Source organism: Mesoplodon bidens (genome assembly GCF_964165515.1).
Source record: "Mesoplodon bidens genome assembly, chromosome: 1".
NCBI lineage: Eukaryota > Metazoa > Chordata > Mammalia > Artiodactyla > Ziphiidae > Mesoplodon > Mesoplodon bidens.
Window position 1 is genome coordinate 208,919,665 of NC_138176.1, and position 20,653 is coordinate 208,940,317.

General features: G+C 41.0%; 1 protein-coding gene across 2 annotated transcripts in view; it reads left to right on the top strand.

Annotated features, from left to right (window-relative positions):
• The window catches only part of PDLIM5 (PDZ and LIM domain 5), a 217,039-nt gene extending 213,290 nt beyond the window's left edge, over positions 1–3,749 (top strand). For both annotated transcript variants that reach the window (XM_081228028.1, XM_081228029.1), the window contains one exon: positions 222–3,749. In XM_081228028.1, the coding sequence (XP_081084154.1) occupies positions 222–311 (90 nt within the window). In that variant the 3' untranslated portion in view covers positions 312–3,749. The remainder of the gene's footprint in view (positions 1–221) is intronic.
• Positions 3,750–20,653: the final 16,904 nt, after the last annotated feature.

A 20,653-nucleotide genomic window follows, 5' to 3' on the forward strand; every position in this document is an offset into this window, starting at 1 on the left:
GTGAGTTTAAATAAATTAGAATGCATTCCAGGAAAAAGTCATTCTTCATTGCTTTTGAAAGATTCCATGGAATATAATAGTAATCGTGAAATGTTAGGGGGTCTAACACAACCAACTAAAGTGCTTTGTCATGTTATCCATTGGGTAAAAATATCATTTTCCCCTTGTTAGGCGTACTTGATAAAATAATGATATTCTCTCAAATAATGCTTCTTTTTCAGGTATGTTGTGAAAGTTTGGAAGGTCAGACCTTTTTCTCCAAGAAGGACAAGCCACTTTGCAAGAAACATGCTCACTCTGTGAATTTTTGAAAGTCAACAGTCCAGGGGAAAAGAAGAAATTTGAAGAGAAAGAGGAGAATTTAAATCACCGATTAATTTTTAGATTTAATATTTATATGGAGTTTTGAAAAATAATAGTGGCCCTGAAGGGATAAATTCCAAGCTTTGAAAACCAAGTCTATGAGGAAATATCTGGCTTCATAAAGTAAAGAGACAGTTTGGTGTTTATTATTACTTTTTTTCCTGCATTTTCTGCCCATAAAATAACTTTTATAAAAGCCAGTTTCCTGGTTGACTATTAAATTCATCTTAGAATAAATCAGTGAAGAATTAAATTTTAGAATAAAAACCTTCAACCTCTATGCTGAAATAATTATACCTTCTTTCCTTACTAGGTAGTTGTGAGTAAATCTATAAAAGGCAGTAAAAATGCCTTACACTTAATAAGTGAAACATTGTGTTTTTTTTAAAAAATAGTGTTTATCTTTAAAACAATAAATAGGAGTTTAAACAGAATTTTATCAGTAGTAGGTGTCAGGGTTTTTTAAACTGTATACTTTTTTTTTTTTTTGTCTTTACAGTTGATCATTCCAGTAGGAAAGGCCAATGAGATTTTGATCAAAATGTGTCATGCCCAAAAGAGATGTTATATTTTTCTCTGATCCCCTCCACCCCAAAAAAGCTACCATATAGCTTATAAACTTTAAATTTTTGCCTTTTATTAAAATATGACCATTTCTATTCATTGTGTATGTTTCACCACCTATATTAGTCAAATTATTTTTTTTCCCTTCCCCATGCTGAGGTAAAGAGCTTGTTGAATAACTTTGGACTCTGAAAGTTTTCTGTCTTTAAAGAGAATAAATAGAAAAGAATGCGGTTGGGAATTATGGTAAATCAGAGGATTAGATCAGAAAAGTTTTTAAATTCCCCCTTTTTGGACAATGAATCAATTAGATCAGTTTCAGAGTTATACTACTGACTGATGAAGGTTTGAAATTTCTCTTTGCAGAATAATTTTTTTTCTTTAGTTCTACATTGGAAAAATAAAAGATTGGCTTGGGGATGTGACAAAAATTTAGATTTTTTTTCTTTTGGTAGTTCTTTCTCAATAATAAATGAACCACTTCCAAATGTAATCATGAAGTTTGGAATTCACAGAGGTTTGATAGTATAGAGAGGAACGTGATTAATTATTCAGACCAGCCTTTCTTTGTTTTTTTCATTTTAGGGAAAAAATTACGTAGATACCACAGGAAGACAGAGAAGCAATTGTGGTAAAATTGTGGATCCTATTGATATTTGAGAAAAGAGATTATGGCATTTGATAGTTTTTTTTTTTCCTTTGTTACCAAAATGGACAAAAGCCCGTGATCACATTGAGTTCTCATTTAAGTTTGTTTGGGGAAGGGTGCTTTTATAGTTGAGACTGAGCCCCAAGCCCTGCCTGTCTCATCAGTCACTTGCGACTTCACTTCCATTGTGTGCATGTTTGTTGGGGGCGGGGGGGCGGTAGGCTATAATATTTGTTTAACCTCCCTAAGAACTTTTCAAGGTATCTGTCCTGAAAGCTGCTAATTTATCGTCTAGCAGACTTAACATGCAGATAATAATTAACTGGGATAAAAGAATGAGAAGGGTGACACGAAGTAGCAAACTAAATGGTTCACCAATAGCAGCCCCAAACTACCTCCTCACCCTGCATCTGTAGGGAGGCAGGAAGTTTCTTGTTGTTTGTTTTCTAAAAGCTGGAACTGAATTGTGCATTATTTCCCATTGCTGCTGAAACCACCTGTAGAAGACGTGCCGGCTATGTGCATTGTCACATTATCTTAGTGTCAGTCCTTTGCTTTACACAACATAAAGTAAGTTGGTGGTTTTGTTTTGGTGTGGTAGAGATTTGTTGTTGTTGTTGTTATTTAGTTTTGCCTTTACAGATTATATGCCAAGATAGTATTTGATAAGTCAGTGGCATTGGAATGGCATTTGGGTATTTCCTTCAAAGAATTTTATTTGACCTGGATTTCTCATAAAGTTATCTTACATTAAGCACTTCGTTTTTATTACACTTTTCTTTCTGCATATTATTCATGGAGTATAATGTTGCATTTCTCTAACTTTTATCCCTAAAAGGATAACGTCGCCTCTTAATTTAACATTTTGTCTTTGTGCTTTGTCCTTCTCTTCTGTGGCAAAGGCTTCTTCTGTCTGTTCCTAAAACAGTTAATCCTGTGAAATAAATATTGATTATAACCCAGAAGAATCTCTGTATTTTGCAGTGGGGAATGCCATATTTAATACACCAGCATTAATCTTTTAATAACTGGCAGAGAGCACTTTAATCTCCTGGTGAGCTCCCTGAATATTTATTTTTCTGATTATAAATATTCCATGTCAGAAGCATTTTTTTTAATTATTACCTCTTTATTGTAGAGCATTACTTTTAGTCTCTCTAGATGTATATTTTGGAATGTTGTGCTTAGGATAATACAGATTAAGATCACAGTACATGACTCTAAAGCATCCCCTGCTCGAATTCCCCAGTTTCCAGATGTTAGTGATCGGTTCAAAAGTACAGCATTTTACAGGGACGGAATGTTGCTCACTGAAGTAGCAGCCTAAAAATAATGCCCTCTGCATATGCTTGTAGCATGTGTATTTCCTATTGATTCAGATTACAGTTAGAGTCTAAAACTAAAACCTGATCATTTGGTCACTGTATGAAGACAAGTAGAAATAAGAGTTTAATCTTCAAAATATTAGTTCAGCATTATGTTTAAAAATGATCTATAACAAAAAAGGCATTCATGGTACCATTTTCAAGGACCACTTTTATAGAAAATAATTCCTCTTGCCTGTTCAAGTGTGAATCTAGAGTTATATTAACATTTTTGTGATATTTGGAGTTTAGTCATTCCTATTGAAGGAAGCTTTTCAGACATAAGGGAAGGGAAAACACACTGAATAATTTTACACAAATTTAATGTGGCTTCATTTTGTCCCCCATCACCCCCCAAATGTTTTAAGGTTTTGGGTTTGGATTTTCAATGTGTCATTTGCCTTATGTGTTAATCTCTATCTTCTGTTTCTTTACATTTTTCAATTTGTATATGTCTGTGCTATTTTGCTTTTGGATACATTTTCTAATTAAAAACCACATGAGAAATATAATCAGTATAGTAATACCTTAATGTGCACACACTCAGTAAATAAATGGCTGCAGTGATGTAGACAGTCTTTCCTGGTTTTTCTTTTTGGGTGGCAAGTGGTTTCCATTAAGTCATGGGAAAAAAATCATGTTCACAGGATTGGCTGAGATGTGATAATTCTTAGGAGAATTCCTATTTTATGGTATTTGCCTATCAGAATGTCCCAGAAACAATATGTTTGAAAATACTGTCACTTTTATTCTATTTTAATCCATATTTATGCTCTGCATGTGCACAATAAATGGTTGTGAATAGATAAGTAAGCTCTAATTGTCTTTCTTTTAAAAATATTTATTGCTGAAATTTATTGGAGTAACCTGTTCTATCAAGCATTATACTGTATCATATATCATATTCAAACAACATCAGTTGTCATCTACATTTTCATGTCTTTCATTGACCAGGGTACGTTACTTCATTTTTAACTCATTCTGATCTCATCAGCTAACTTTTCTGTAACTAGGTAGGCTCACCTATTCCTTGTTTGATCATTGCTTTCAGATTTTTTTCCAACTGTGTAAATTTGAGAGGAATGTTTCTGTTGCAGGCTGTATATTGGAATAAAAGACAAATTCAAGTGTATTTGCTCACAGTATATGAAACTCCAGAAGCCAAACTTATAAGAACATCGAGTCTGCATCTGACATTTTAATAGCTGCTGTTTGGTTTCTATCAATCACGTCATTGCACATTAAAACGCACCGACAAAATAAGAGATCTGTCATTCCTTCATTAAGAAACAGTAATCCAGTACAAGATTTATAGGCTTAAGACTCAACAGTGTATGTTCACAATAAGTCCCCATTCAGTGCTCAAACCAGAACAAGCCTCCCTGTCATTCAATGTTTTCTGGTCAAAATGTCCCCCATGTAAGATTATCAAAGGTTTTCTTACAGAACTACATATAAAATCTTTTCTGCCAGCAAAAGCTTAATTTAGGTTGGCGGTTTCCGTTTCTGAGTCCTCTCAGACAAGATCTTGGTTATATCAGAAACACATAGGACCTGATGTATTATTAGCAGGCCTGGTGTTAATTAGGGAGAATTACCAGAAATCGTTTGCTTCGTGGGAATTTATTACAGAATCACACTTGACTGGTGGCAGAATAGGAGTTGCTGAGAGCGAGCAGCTCCTACTCATAACCGCTAATTAATAAGGTGCCAGAATTCCACAGAGGAGGCTTCATCCCCAGTGTGGGAGCCACCCAGGGAAAAGTGGTTCCTTTGCAGTATTTAAAATTTTAAAGAGGAAAGGGGCTAGACACGTGGCTACCCAACAGAAATCTCAGACGGATACAGTTTTGTGCTGTATTTATGAATGAGAGCATTTAACTCAGGAAACACCAAGTCCAGAAGTCTGTGAAAGAATCCCTTTCCCTCCGAAAGTCAAAGTAGCCTGTATGTTTATCATACTAAGCAGATATGGATAGTATTTGGTGACAAGTGTCTGATCCTCTCAACTGTTCATGTTATGAAGAATGGATTGTCTGTGGTATTATATTACTGAACTTTTACTCTTTAGTCCATGATGTAGAAGCTGACTGAGTAGGTAGCAAGATTGCATCCATGATTAATAGGAAGGGTGTGGCTTCCACACCTTAAACACAGAGCTGGGGAAAAGTAAGGTGTGTTTAGTGGCAAAACACTGGAGGAGCCCTATTAAATGAAACTTTGCCAAGAAGGAATTTTTTTTCCTGTATCTGTAACTGTTACTCATATACAAGAAAGCTTGGAACCGTTGCTTAGTGTAAAAGAAGAAAACATTTCCATGTGAGAAAAGCACCGATCACTGACCTCAGGGAGAAAAAATAAAACAATTGAGAATTCACAGAGAATATAATTTGTCCATGTCTCTTGCGCTCCCAAGGAACATGACTTCTGTGCTAGCTCCATGAATTGACTGACATGGTCTCTAATGCATCCATGTTCCAAGGGACAAAGTTTCTGTTTAATAATTGGGTTCTAAATTAGTTTTTCAGCTTCATGTTCTAAATTGTCACATTTGCTAAGTTCAAATATACTTGTTTTTTTTAATTTTTTTCTTTCCTTTTCCCCTTTTTTCTTTTGCTTGTAAAGCACACACAGCTGGTGCTATTCTATGCACTTACTCAAAAATAATATTGTTTGTTTGTTTAAGGTAGTTTAGTAGTCTGTAGTAGTCTTTAGAGGTGTCTTCTGATTTTTTTTTCCCCCTAGTGTATCACTGATATGCCAAACTGTTCCCTTGGCAAGTAGGAAAGTAAACTGAACTCCAGTGACTTCTACCAATATTAATTTTTGCATAAATAATAGTTTTTGCTTAGGTAACCTGCTATTGGTATCATCTGAACCTGGAAGTTTTCTCTACCCTGTTTGAGAACATTGGCAATCCCAAGCCTCCTTAGTTGAATGAAATGAAGAGCAGAAGAATCCATGGTGCTTTTCAAGTATGAAATTTGAAATATAAGTTAAAGTAATTATGGCTTTATCAACTGAAACTTACCATTTATTCTGCTCTATTATGCTACTGCTTACTAATTTTTCTGGTACTATTATAAATACTTCAAATAAAAATGAACTTAATAAGCGAGATGAGAGACACTGAAGTGAACCCAGTACTAATGCCTGAAAAGATACAAATCAACGATGTGAATCTATTATAGTTTTCTTATGCCTGAATCAGGGAGTTGTAGATGATCTTTAACAATATATCAACATAATATAGATGTTCAGAGTATGAATTAGAGCTTGCAAGGGAAATGTGTTTGATTAGTCCTGGTGGATCAGCCTAAATCCCATCAAGAGTCAGATATTACACAATAACTTAACAGGAGAAGTTTAATGCAAAGCATTAACTAAGCTATGGTAGGAAAATAAGTATGAAAATGTAAAGAGAACTCTAAAGGGTAACCTTGGGCTGAGAGAGAGGACCCAAGGAAGACCAACTTTAGAAGGAGGCCCCCTTCCCATGGCTGGAGGTCAGACCTTGTTGAAGAAAGTGTGGTTGCAGCTCACAATGACACAGAAGTTCTCTGGACCAGAGCTGGTCCTCAGTTGCCCAGAGCTAGGAAACAACCCTCCGAATACAGGTAAGCTAAGACCGGTAGGTAGGTGTGCAAAGGGCATTGGGGTACTGCTGGGGGCACGAGGCCTGGAACCGGCAGTATCCACGTCGAGGGGGGCTTTGGCAAGGCGGTCACCAGGCCCAGGCCAGGGACATGAGGTCATTGAGGGCCCGTGCACGCTGGACACACAGCTGAGGCAGAGCTCCCCCAGACGTTCCCACACACCTGCACCGAGATTGAACCATGCAGCTGGAGCAAGACAAAGCCAAATGCAGTACCTGGGGCTGGGAAGAGAAGCCCCTGACTTCTGCACTGCTCCTTCAGCTTCCTTGGCTGACAGCTGACAAAGCCTAACCCTGTGCTCACTGTAAAGGAGAAATGGTTGAAGAGTCCGGTGCAGTATCACGGAGCAGGTACTGAAGGGTGAATTTGGAACTGAAAATCAGTTCGTTGTTAATTGGCATGTCTGGGTACCAAATAAAACTTTAGATTCTCAACTAAATTGAAACCTCCGTTATCCAGAACATCAATGCCTATTCTTTTTTTTTTTTTTTTGCGGTACGTGGGCCTCTCACTGTTGTGGCCTCTCCCGTTGCGGAGCACAGGCTCCGGACGCGCAGGCTCAGCGGCCATGGCTCACGGGCCCAGCCGCTCCGCAGCATGTGGGATCCTCCCGCACCGGGGCACGAACCCGTGTTCCCTGCATCGGCAGGCGGACTCTCAACCACTGCGCCACCAGGGAAGCCCAATGCCTATTCTTGATGAAGTGGAAAGTAGAACAAGAAATTCTTCTAACTTCTCTCTTTATTGTCAGAATTCTCTGATAATTAGTATACCTTCAATATGCAAAGTAAACATAATGTAGCACTGATTGTTTTTTTTTCAAGAGCTACCATCTAAACATACCATATAATTGAACAGTTCTGAGTATTTTAGAGATTGAGTTGGATATATCCTAAGATATAACGCAAAGGTTCTTTAATGAGTTTATTTTATTGTACTAATGCTTTCCTATGGTTAAAATGAGTAAAACATTCTTAAATGAAAGTTCGTGGTTAGTTAATTGGAATTTCAGTTAATAGAAGTTTTTCTGTATAAACCTAAACCCCTATCAAATAGAAGACATCGATTATTTTCATATTAGTAATAGAAAGCAAAGAGATGAATAATTTCCCCTTCACAATAAACCATGAAAGATCAAGTCCAGTGGATCTATAATAATAACTTAAATTTGTTGTATAGTCATTGTAACTTGTGTGGCATATTATCTCATCTCTCACACTAGGGTACACTAATACGCTGTAAGGTTCTAATAAGTGGAGAGTCAAGTATTTTTAACCCATGTATTAGAGATGAGAAAATGAAGACTCAAGAGAAATGATTCTCTAGCAACAGAGTTATTAACTGGCAAATCTGAGACTTAGACTTTTTAAAAGATTAGAGAGAAAATGTAGAATTTCATTCACATTCCCTTAGAGTTCCTCTTATTCATAAGGGAGAATTCCCGTATATTCAGTTAGTAAAGGACAGTTTTAGGAATTACTTAATTTTGATAGAATGTGTAAAACTTAAAGCTGTATCTATCTGACTTGTACAGTTGCCTGCCACACAGATGTCAATATTTGGGAGGTTTGCAAATGGACCATCTGTTCTTCAAGGGTATTTGTGACGCAGTAGCCTCCTCTGCAATGCACACCATTTGCTGTCTTTGTGTTGCTTCATTTCAAAGAAGCATAGGAATAATGAGAGTAAGTTACGTTAGTTTGAAGTGGAGATGATACCCAATGTGATACCAAACAAATGAGAAAGGTGTAGGAAATGCAATTTCCATTACTTCCACACTCAGAGGTCCATAATAACCTATTTATAACACGTTGGAAAACAGGTCAGGGTGGTTGACACCCAGTTCATTGTTACCTTTGCAGTGTGATGAAGTTAGTTCCAGGCCTTGAGTGAACAGTGGAAGGTGGAAAAGGTGAGAAACTGCATATACATCCAATTATGCTGACAAGGTTGCCTAAGATTCTTTTTTTGCTCAATTGAAATAAAATCTCTCTGCTGTTTGGTAATAGCAGGCACCACTGCTAAGTCCACTGAAGCACAGCTGGAAAATCCAGCTGCCCTCACATCTGTTTTACATGACCTTTCAATCATCAGCAAATAATTCTGCCACTAGGAATGGAAGTCTGGGTAGAATATGGTCATGTGACTTGCTAAGCTATCACTATGGAAAACATATTGAAACAAAATTCACGCATGCCATGTACTGTGCCCAGAAATTAGAGACTTGTCTTGGTGGTGTTAAGGTTTTGACCTATCAAGAGTGCTCACACCTGCTTCTTACATTCAAGTTGTTAATCCTTTGTTCACAAAATGAGACATATTATGAAATATGTGAACAGACTTCTCTGGCTTAAGTCTTAAGTGTTTAGGCTCTTAAACTGGTTCAAACTAAAATAACGTTGATGAAATAGTGTCTTTTAGACTTCTAATGACTACATTTATTATATGCAGAATTCTGTGTGATTTGACTTTATTCTCAGCTTCTTTGAGAGCCCTGACTTGGTTACAGTGCTTGCTTGAGTTCCAGGTTGTAGCAAAATGTTGTGAAAATAAAAAAGGCGGGGGGGCTTCCCTGATGGCACATGGTTGAGAGTCCACCTGCCGATGCAGGGGACACGGGTTCGTGCCCCGGTCTGGGAAGATCCCACATGCCGCGGAGCGGCTGGGCCCGTGAGCCATGGCCGCTGAGCCTGCGCGTCCGGAGCCTGTGCTCCGCAACGGGAGAGGCCACAACAGTGAGAGGCCCGCGTACCGCAAAAAAAATAAATAAAGGGAAAAAATGACTGTAGAATCTCTTGAAATGATTGTAATGAAGTTCACGCCTACGCTAATAAATTTCACTCTCCCACTAATCTGATGGGGAACCAATGGAATAGGTTCAAGAACACAGTTCAGTTTATCTCAAGACCAACTTTAGCTGTTGTCGAAGTAGAGCGGTTATACTGAATGCAGTAGTTGTATGTAAATATTTGAGTCAAGCGTTTAAAGAGAGGGAACTTTGTTTAGGAGGAATACAGGCACTGGCATTTGATAAGCCTCTCTGAGTTGAATCTTGATTACACCCAGGTTGAACTTATTTATAGGGTTGCCACAGGCAGGCTAATAATTTGGATCACTCCCAAATCAACGGTGTTGCTTTTTTGATATTTTTATTCAACATTTATGTAAAGGGAAGGCTGAGCACTTTGTTGCAGAGAAAGGGGTAGGTGGAGGATCCCTGGAAGCAGAGATCAACTTCCTGACATGCTCAGGTCCACTTGGCTCTGCCCTATACTTGCCCAGCCCCCTCAGCAAAGAAGCCCTTGGCCAGGATCAGCTGGTGTTGCTCCAAAGTCTCCCTTAGGACTCTCAATCCCTGACTCTGTGCTGCTTATTAAAGTAGTCCAATTAAACCCCATGAAGTTCTCTCCCCAAGAATCACCCTAATGGATTACAATTTTCTCCATGAGATGTTTAGTGTTTCCAGTGATGTTTAGAGCTTCTCAGGCATGGGCACCCTGGGCAATTAACCAGCAGACCAGCTTCTTTGGTGTTCCCTCCCTGAGGATCCTTCTGACCTTGGAAAAGCTACAGAATTTGGTTGAGTCTGTGTTTTTTTTTTTTTTTTTTTTTTTTACTAGTGTGTCCCTTCACCATCTTGGAGGATAATTCTCCAATATCTTAGCGAGTTGTCGAGACACAAATAAGACAGTACATGTGAACATACCAGAGCTATAATCTATTCAGCCTTTTTTCTAGGAGGCAATAAGAGACATTACTCAAAAAACAGGTTCAAATTGTTAATCCTTTGTTCAGAAAATGAGACATATCATGTAATATCTGAATGGACTGCTATAGCTTAAATCTTAAATGTTCCCAAATAAATTTGGGAATTGCCATCAACTATCTCAGAGATTCACAGTGCACATTTAAACTGAGTAATCTTACCATGAAAAAGAAAAATAAGTTTTAACTATGCATTTCTTAAATATATTTTAAAAACATCTATGTATTCTACACAATACAATTTGGGAAATACTAGCTCATCTTTTTTCTTTTAGCGTGAATACCCTTAGTCGTGCCTGCCTTCACGTTTTAAACCAGTGGTTCTCAAACTTTGGTGTGTGTCAGAATCTTCTGGAGGGCTTGACAAAACTAGATTTTTTGAGGCTCACCCCCAGTTTCTAATTTAGTAGGCCTGGAGCAGGTGAAAATCTGCATTTCTACCAAGTTCCCAGGTGAGGCTGATACTGATGATCTGAAGACCACTCTTTGGGAAGCACCTGTTATAGATCTAGACCCTTGCTTCTCACTTTAATATGCAAATGACCTGAGGATCTTGTTAAAAGGCGTTCCTGGGCCCACCCTCAGAGACACTGATTGGGTAGGACTGGGATGGGGGTCAATAAATTTGTATTTCTGACAAGCCCTTCCTGATGCTGCTGGTCCACCGATCACACACGGAGGAGGGATTCTCTCGCCCAGACGTCCTGAAACAAAATGGTGAGCGGCTTTCAGAGAAACCAACGCTTTCTCTCTTCCTCTTGTGTCTAAAATCGGACTCATGCTTTGATTTCTGAAAATTTAGATACCTAGGAAAACACGACGTACTCTGGGAATTCTGCAAGTTTCTTTCACCCTTTTTTCTTTCCAGGATTTCTATGGCACTCGTGGAAAGCAGAGCAGATAACAACAGATCCCATACAGACGTGCCCGTTGGCTGATCTGGAGCACTGAATGCCCCAGTGAACATGCAGCGCTGCCGGTAAGTGAGGAGTTAAATTAAATCTCAAGTGGTAGGGGTTTTCCTCCTCATTCCATATTAGGAGTGTTAATTTCCCTAACCTTTAAAGATAAAGTTCACGGGAGGTGGGGAGGGGGTGCGGCAGTAAATTATAACAGAGCCTGCACGGAGCCGGGAGTAATGGATTTGGGTGTTTGGTCCGGTTGATTGCGAATTACTTCTTTGATCTCGGAAATGGCCGGGGTCGAATCCTGACCAGACCGTCCTTCTCTATAAAAATTAACTAGATCAGTGGAGTCTACATTTTGATTGTTTTAGTAACTTTCAAAACATCTTCAGAAGCTAACACATAGAACATCCCAGAGGTAAGCATTTGGCGCGTTAATTTCCTAGATGTTTTTTGTTTAAGCAAAAGATACTTCTGATTTGCAAAACCACCAAAGAAACTCTGGGCTTCTCAGGTTTTTAGGAGCAAGGTTTGGAAGTCGCCTAACGGAAAGGCGGCCTAAACTGCTTCCCGTGTGGGCCTGCGACCACCTTTGGGGATGGTGGATTTGTTCTGCTTGATACACATGCATTCACATTCTCGGCAATGACTTTGACTTCTTAAGAATAGTCCTTTGGTTTTGTTTTTAATCATAATCCATGTCTTCAATGCTTCCCCACCCACCCCACCCTGGAAACTAACAAGCAGGGTTATTGGTTGTTTTCTTTTCAAACTATTGAAAACTACTTGGTCTGGGAGGGAGAGGGAAGAGGAAAGGTTGTCTGCAGCCACTCAGGGAGGTCTGGGAGTTGCTCTGTTTTCTTAGCTGCGCTGTGCAAATGAACTGAAGGTTTAACACTTAAATGCCGTTTGAAGATATAATACAACAGAGCCCAGAGGAGGGAGTCCGGGCCGCCATTGCCGGCCTTGCCCACCAAGGTCCCTCGGTACAGCGGCTCTGGGAGCTGCAAAGCTACAATTTGTTGCCGTGGCTTAAACCTAAACAAACCCCTGCCTGTTCAGGTGTAGATTATGTTCGAGAACGGCGCTGCTCGCTCGCTTCGCATCCATCTGTGGGTCATAGGGGTTTCAATCATCCCTCCACCCTCTCCCATTCTAAAGCTGCGGTTTGTTATACGATATAGTGCCTTGTCACTTAGCAGCAGACGCCACCATGTTGGAATTGGCCTGTTCCTCCAGCTTTTCCCCAGCTATCCTGGAACCTCTGTCCTCAGGGACCTTGCTGTGAGACCACCTTGCAGGTGTTAATACTTTTCCCACTAAACCCTCTTGGCCAGAGGCCAAGGTGAATGCTGTTTTCAACGGAGCAATGGAGATTCCAGGATACTTTAGGTTAGCCTGGAGGCAAGACAGTACGATATTTCTCCACTGTTCCGTCAGGGTCATCCTCTTTTAATTTCCCGTTTCTCTTCTCTGTCTCTGTGTCTTTCTCTCTCTGCCCACCTGGGAAATGACTCGCCTCTTGGTTTATTCCAGTACAATGATATTTGGCCTGATTTTTTGATTTCCCTCTATCTCAGAGGGACTTGGAAGCAATTTTAAGAACATGGTCTCCTAGGAAACAGCAAAATAACATTACTTCTAACGCTATGCGACATAGTAGGGAGCAAGTACACCTATCAATATAGAGCGTAATAGCAAGGGAAAATCATAAAACTTACAAAAAGCACAGATCACTTTAATTAGAATAGCCCCTTACATGTGTGCACAATTTCCCTGTATTGGTAACAACGGTGGTATTACATTATTGTTTTCCTGGCAATTAAGAGAAAGGTGCTATGTGGCCCGTATATTCAGATTTAAAAGATGCAAATAAGTGTCATGAGGAAGCCTCTTGGCCCTGGATTCTTAAAAGAATTTGTTTGATCCTTGGGCCATTTTGTTACCCAAGGTCTCTTGCATGTGTTTTCAATCTCGGAATGGGTAGGAAAAACCATCATTTGTATAAAGTCATGTTTATATCAGCTCTAAGAGGAAAATATTAAATCTCATCCCAGAAAATACTTCTGCATGGGAGTTGAAAAATATGGTCCACATACGTTGGTGCCTCATCCATCCTTTCACACATTCATTTATGGAACAAACGTGTTGGAGCACCTAGCACTGACCATTGCACCATCTTAGTCACTTGAGATTTGGCACAAGTGTCTTCCCTCCAAAAGCTTACATTCAGTCAGGAGAGGCACAGTGAACAAGGTAGCAATTGAATCTATAGAATATCAGCTAGTAAATGAAGCAAAATAAAGAAGGGTGAGGGAAATGCAGGGTAGGTGTTGGTGAACCAGACAGGGAGGGAGGGAGGGAGCCACATGGATATTTGGAAGAAGGTTGTTCCAGGCAAAGGAAAAATCTTGGCACATTCAGAGAACAGCAAGGAGCCAATGTGGCTGGAGCGAGTGGGAAAGAAAGAGAGGGGTCTGGGGAGGGAGAGAAGGGGATTGGGAAGACTCCAGAAGGGGGGACTTGGGCTTTTACTTTAATGGAAAATAGTTAAGTCCTTTAGGATGGCATGTTTCTCTCCTCCTCTCTCTCTCTCTCTCTGCACATCCCCACTTGTGAGGTGGATCTTTGCCAACTGGAGGGCCACATTCCAATGTCTAAGTGAATGAAGGCCTGAGTGTGTCTGTAGTGTCACTAACCACCTTTGACTTTTCCTGTGATTTGCTCACAGGGCAGGGCTTCCTGAACACCCTATTTTTGGCTTGTAAGAGAAATTATGTAGTTCTCATCTTGATGAAATTTCACAAGTCTGGACTTCCTCTAATTTCCGTAATAAGAAAATTTAGTACCCTCCAATTTTCCTTCTTTCTTGCTGTTTCTAGGCCTGGAGGAAGCTCGTTCTCGCAGGGCTGCCACACTATGACATGAGCCTTCCATAACTCCCTGCTCAGATAGGCTCTTAGGCACAGAGGAGGGGCTTCCCCTAGAATTCCTCAGGGCCAGGATGAGTGGGAAGTAGATGAAATGACCAGCTGTTATGTTGCTGAAGGCCCAAGAGGTTAAGTGGATGTACCTGCATCCACAGGTGAAGGAAATAACCTCTGCCTTCTTCCCATAACCCCTCAAAAGAGGTGCTGGGGAAATTCACTTGCAATTAAAAGTAGGAGACTTGTATTTTGTTTTTCATTGATTATCTCAAAGTGTTGCTAATCACTGTTCTAGAAACCTGCAAAGCTTTGGGGAAATCACACTGTAATCTCCACCCCAAACATAACTATCATCAGCAGCTTAAAGGTAAAACAAATCATGAATGTGTGCATGTTAAGAGTATGAGGATTTAAACTCGGTCTTGGTGTGGGACTTGGTCGGTGGTGGAGGCTATGAACTGGTGCTGTGGCTCGTTTAGCAGTATCAAGAAAAATGCTTCCTTGGCCACCCTCCTCCTCCCTGCCCTTGGCTCCGTCACCTCGAGTTACTGTCCAGCTGGACAGCATTTACCTTGTTCTTCAAACTGCTTTCTGGCCAGGCAATAAAGTTTTCAAATCTTTACAGATGGTTCCCTCTAAACACATAGAACAATGTTTTATACTCAGGACAGTATTTGTTCCTTCTGGAATCCAGGTACATCGTGTGTGTGTGTGCCAATTTGTATGGCTCATTTTACGAGCTTCAGAAGGTTATGAACCATTGAGAGTTGATCGCTTAGCCCAAGTAAAAAAGGCTCATTGGTGTTGCGTTCTCCATTACCACCCTCCTTGACCAATCAGTCCTCAGAATGATTCCCGCAAACACTATTCTCTAATTCTGTTTCCAGATCACCACCTCTGTGTGACATCATGGGAACTTAGTGCAAATAAATCTCCGGAGAAACCTGTGCTGGACAGATATTGAAATGGATTGCCGTAGGAGAGCATTACTTATCTCCTTAGAGAGCAGGGTTTATCACTAAAGCAAGGCTTTGACAAAAAACACTCCTGGGGCTTCCACCGTACGTTGGTGTAGCCAGAGCATTTCACCATCAAGTCTGGACATAGCCCAGAGCAAAATTAGAGCAGAATCTTATTAGCAGTTCAGAACTAGGACCATGTTTTCAGGGACAAGAGGAAGCAGCTGTGACAATACATTTTAATTATTATTGGTGTTTAACCAGCAGAGTAGAACAGGTTCCCAGGTGTGGCTATTGAAATTTGGTTCTCGTCGGTATCAAAAAACACCTGTTAAAAAGATACCTCTCAGGGCTTCCCTGGTAGCGCAGTGGTTGAGAGTCCGCCTGCCACTGCAGGGGACACAGGTTCGTGCCCCGGTCCGGGAAGATCCCACGTGCCGCGGAGCGGCTGGGCCTGTGAGCCATGGCCACTGAGCCTGTGTGTCCGGAGCCTGTGCTCCGCAGTGGGAGAGGCCACAACAGTGAGAGGCCTGTGTACCGCAAAAAAAAAAAAAAAAAAAGATACCTCTCTTCCAAATCTGAGTTATCCAGAGTGGAAGTTTTGTACCACTGCACAGGGAGTGAATGGCTTTATGTACAGGATGATGCTTAGGACTAATCAAAATTTGAAAACTGCAATTTCTGAGCATGTTCTCTTTGCAAATAATTTAAATCTTTCTGAGGTTATAATTTGAAAGTGGGAATTATTTTCAACACCTTCTCTTAAATCCAGAATGAGACAGAGGAACGACAGACCAAAAGAAAATATTTGATAGCAAAAAACAAATGTTTATGGAGAGGATGAGGCCGATAAGTCACTCCAGATTTAGCTGGTCTGCAAGGGCGGCATAGGGGAGTGGTATAGATGGTCAGACCTCAACGTTTGTACAGAATCTAGGAGATTGGCACGCGGAGAATAGGCCCAAGTAGAGACCCAAGATGTGTCCAAAGATACTTCCAGTCTGGAAGAAATAGGGAAAGTGGGGCGGGGGGGTGGGGCATTTAACAATCCAGAAGGGAAGAATTAGTGACTTTATTTTAAAGCTAGGGAAACTGAGGTTCAAAATAGTTAAGTGTTTTTCACAAGGTAGCAAAGGACAGAATCAGACCTCGTATTGTTCTAAGCCCTCGGCTGTTAAGTCAGAAGTGTTGGACTCACTTGCTGATTTCAAGACATAATGAAGAGAATGTTTGGGGCACCAGTAGAAGTCAGGGCTACATGACAGACTCTTGACAATGAGAATTTTTATCCTTTAGGTCAGAAATTGGAAACAAGCAGCCTGCCCGCCAGTTGCAATCTCTATATGGCCATTAGGTTAAAAAAAATTTTTTTAACATAGTTGGCAGCTGTTAAAACTCTAAAGGCGATATACCCAAAAGTCAGAATTCTGTCTTGGTGCCATGAAGCTGTGGCAGCTTCAGCCTTCCTGGTGGGAAGGTGCTGGAACCAAGTGGTTGCTGTCACTCCTTTCTCAGTTTGCTCCTGTGGTCCTGCAGGCTGGCTATTCACTCATCTTCGTCCTCTGCCTGGTCCGGCAAACACTCGAGTGCCAGGCCTCTGATTGACTAATGAAGTGCTGCGGAGGGCTCTCCCCTCAGTGGGAGAGGAACATGATGGAAGAGTTTTAAGAAGCAAGAAAAAGGACAAAGGGATACATGAAAGTAGATCTTTAAATTTGGTGCATATGGCACTTTATGCAACTGCTGTTAATCCTTAATAATCACCAACCTCCATTCAAATCTCCCCACTAAACAAGCTATTCTGGGGAGCAGAGAATTACTTGTTAGTGTTGGGAGGTACGTTAGCAACTGAGTCCAACCCTTGTTTTACAGTTGAGGACAGAAAGGTCTGTCTAGGAAAAGCGATTTTACCCAAGGTTGCCTGGCATGAGAGCTGTTCTCTGTTGAATATGTGTGAGAAAGTCCATTTATTCGAAATGATAGAAAATGATGCAAAGTACCAGGTTTTGAGCAAAGGTCTTATTGGAACTATACATTTCATAAGGAGCCAGATATTTTTTCTTGATCTTTGCATATGTTTCTTTATAACCCATATATGAATGCATATGTTTCTCTAGAACTCTTCTCAGTGGATTTCATGGTGGGCTGTGGCTCTCTATGCAAACCTGTTTGCCCTGAGGCTGTGAGAACATGGAGGAGGTCTAGGCACCCTTCCCCCAACCCCAATTCTTTGACAGAGAATAAGTCGGCCTTGTCTATGTCAGAGCAAACCAGTGGCCGGGAAAATAGAAAATACAGTCAGTCTTTGGCTCTGACGCCTTTAGATTTTCTGTAGCATTCACTTTTCCAAAAAACCAAAAGTCAGAGGCTGCCGATTTTTATACTTGTCACAGATTGACAGCTATCATTTGCTTATGGAAATCATTACATAAAAGAACATTTTAACATCAAAGAAGTTGAAAGGACACAATCTCAGAATAACCAACAACTTTTCCTAAGTAAAGCTTGTTGACAATCTAGCCCTGACATATATAAATTTATTTATTTACTTTTGGCTGCGTTGGGTCTTCGTTGCTGCACGCGGGCTTTCTCCAGCTGCGGCGAGCGGGGGATACTCTTCATTGCGGTGGCTTCTCTCGCGGAGCGCGAGCTCTAGGTGCGCGGGCTTCAGTAGTAGTTGCAGCGCATGGGCTCAGTAGTTGTAGCACGCAGGCTCTAGAGCACAGGCTCAGCAGTTTTGGCACACGGGCTTAGTTGCTCTGCGGCATGTGAGATCTTCCCAGACCAGGGATCGAACCTGTGTCCTCTGCATTGGCAGGCGGATTCTTAACCACTGTGCCACCAGGGAAGTCCCTAGTCCTGACATATACATGTAAAAACAAATGCATATTTGTAAGTGTTATGTATATAAATTTGTCTGATCTTGATCTGAATGAGTGAACATTTTAACATAGTCTGGTATTTGGGAACATTTGTTCTAAACAGCACCCAAATACAAACTGAAATATTTTAATGCCACTGTGACTGAATTTTGATTATTGCCTTGTTTTCATGTTAAGCCATCTGCCAAGTTTTTTTTTAATCTGAAAGAGCCTACAGAAGCCATGTTCATAGCATATTTCTCTGCTTGTAGAAATTGACACATATATTTATAGTCTGAGCTCTGTGCCACTTCTGAGTATACTCCAAAACCTTGCAGAAAAGGAGCCGTCTGCCCTGTGTTCTCAAATTCACAGTTCTGTCTGGTTGTAGTTTGATTCCTTTTAATATAAGCTGTGCTGTTGAGGTGAATTTTGCTTGCTGGTGGTCATGGGTAAGGCAATTATGAAGTCTGACATTATTCTTGGAATGATTTTAAGCAAAATATCATAGTTCATCAAAACCTGTCTGCAAAACGCCAAGTTAATAGTCATTTATGTACAGAAGGAAAAAATTATGGCTGCCAGACCACCTTCATGTGGGAGATTTGGCCATAAATTTTAAATATCCATTGTGAGAATTATATTATGTGTAAGGAAATCGGCATCCTGCAGTTTTACAGGTACGCCTAGAAGGGCATAATGCACAAGAAATGTAAGCAGAACAGGCAAATAAGGCATCTCTGAAACTTCTGACACCTCCTACAAGGCTTTTGGGAAAGGGCACTTTTCCTAAGGCTTTTTTTACTTCTATTTTTTGCGGTACGCGGGCGTCTCACTGCTGTGGCCTCTCCCATTGCGGAGCACAGGCTCCGGACGCGCAGGCTCAGCGGCCATGGCTCACGGGCCCAGCCGCTCCGTGGCATGTGTGATCCTCCCGGACCGGGGCACGAACCTGCATCCCCTGCATCGGCAGGCGGACTCAACCACTGCGCCACCAGGGAAGCCCCCTAAGGCTTTTTTTAAACACAGAATGGTGGCGTGGGTTCCTGCCTGCTTTAAACACTTAAAATTGCTACCAGTTTTGAACACTTCTATGTTCTAAGTATCTCATGTGGATCATCTAACATAAGCTTTGGAAGGGCCCCATGAGCTGTAGATACTGAAGAAGCTGAGGTTTACTGAGATTGGTAACTTGCACAAGTTCTCAGCCTGATAAGCTAGCCTGTATCTGGCCATTGTATCAAATCAAAAGGCAGCATCTAAGGGTAGATGAATTGTAGAAAGGTACTCCACTGAGCAGTGGAGTTATGAAAAGGTGCCTGTCCTATGTCGGTATAGCCCCCCAACAGGGATTCAGCTAAGACATCTTAGAGTGTGGGCATCATTTTTGTAACAGAGATACTACTTCCTCAAAGCAGACACAGCCCTGCACCACCAGGGCATAAGCCTTGGGGAGCAGTACGCAGAGTTTTAACTCCAGTTGTGGCCTAGCTTCCCCTGCAGCTTTGACGCCTTACATCGGTTGTCCTAGGCAGACCACGTGGCAAGTAGAGGGCCTGGGACTCAGACCTAGGCAGCATGACTCTAGAGGTACATGCTTAGGTGTACTTTTCCCTTTCTCATCTTTAATACCAAGTTCAGCCCCATGGGCAGATACCTTTATCATCCATGCAGAGGTTCCCAGCATTGTTCTCCTTTCTTCCCATCACCATTCCATTTACCTAAGCCATGCATACATGTACATCCACAGTGAATGAGACATGAACACAGCCCTCAAAGAATTCATGTTCAAGAGGCATCACAATCTCACAAGTAATTAAATAAGAAGTTGATGCACCTGGTGGTAGGTGCAGGTAGAGGGAACATAAAAGGAGCCATAAGCACACAGGGCAGGGCATCTGACCCTGACTCAGCATCAGAGAAGACTTCTGGGGGCAGCCGTGGCTAAGCTGGTAACTTGGGAAGAAGAACAGGAATCAACCAAAAGAAAGGGTATGGGCAGCGGTGTGTGATAGAGGCACACGGGATGGGCTATGAAAGGAAGCAAGGCACAGCTCCCAGAGGACTTCGTGGGCCATGTCGAGGAGTGTGCACCATATTCCAGGGCTAAGGGAAACCTTTGAATTCTTTCAAGCAGAAACATGTCTTCTAAAATAATAATCCTGTGTGTTTATGTAGTCATGTTTTCAAATGATTTTACAACTTTGCTTTTACTTTATAATCACATTATATGATAAGATCTCATCTAGTTGTTAATGATTTCAAACCATTTTCAGAACCACTTTCTAATCTTCCCCCAAAGGTTAACTGACTTACTCTGGGTCTCCAGACTCGAGTTGGCCCATCACTGTCCTTCTCCATCACAGCATTTAGCATGATTCCATTGACATACTTATTTCTGCAATGCTTTATTTGCCTCCCCAATCTGAATATAAGGTCTCTGTGGACAGGCACCTTATCTATCTTGTTCACTCACATAATATATTCAACAAATACTTAATGAATTAATATCCCATGGCAAGTGGTCATGCTGCTTCCTGATATCCAGTGGCTCCCCAGCATCTTCAGCCCTTGGGAGCAGGTGCCTGAGCATGAATTGTGAACTCCGTCATTGAGAGTTTAGAACAGGCTCTCTGGCTG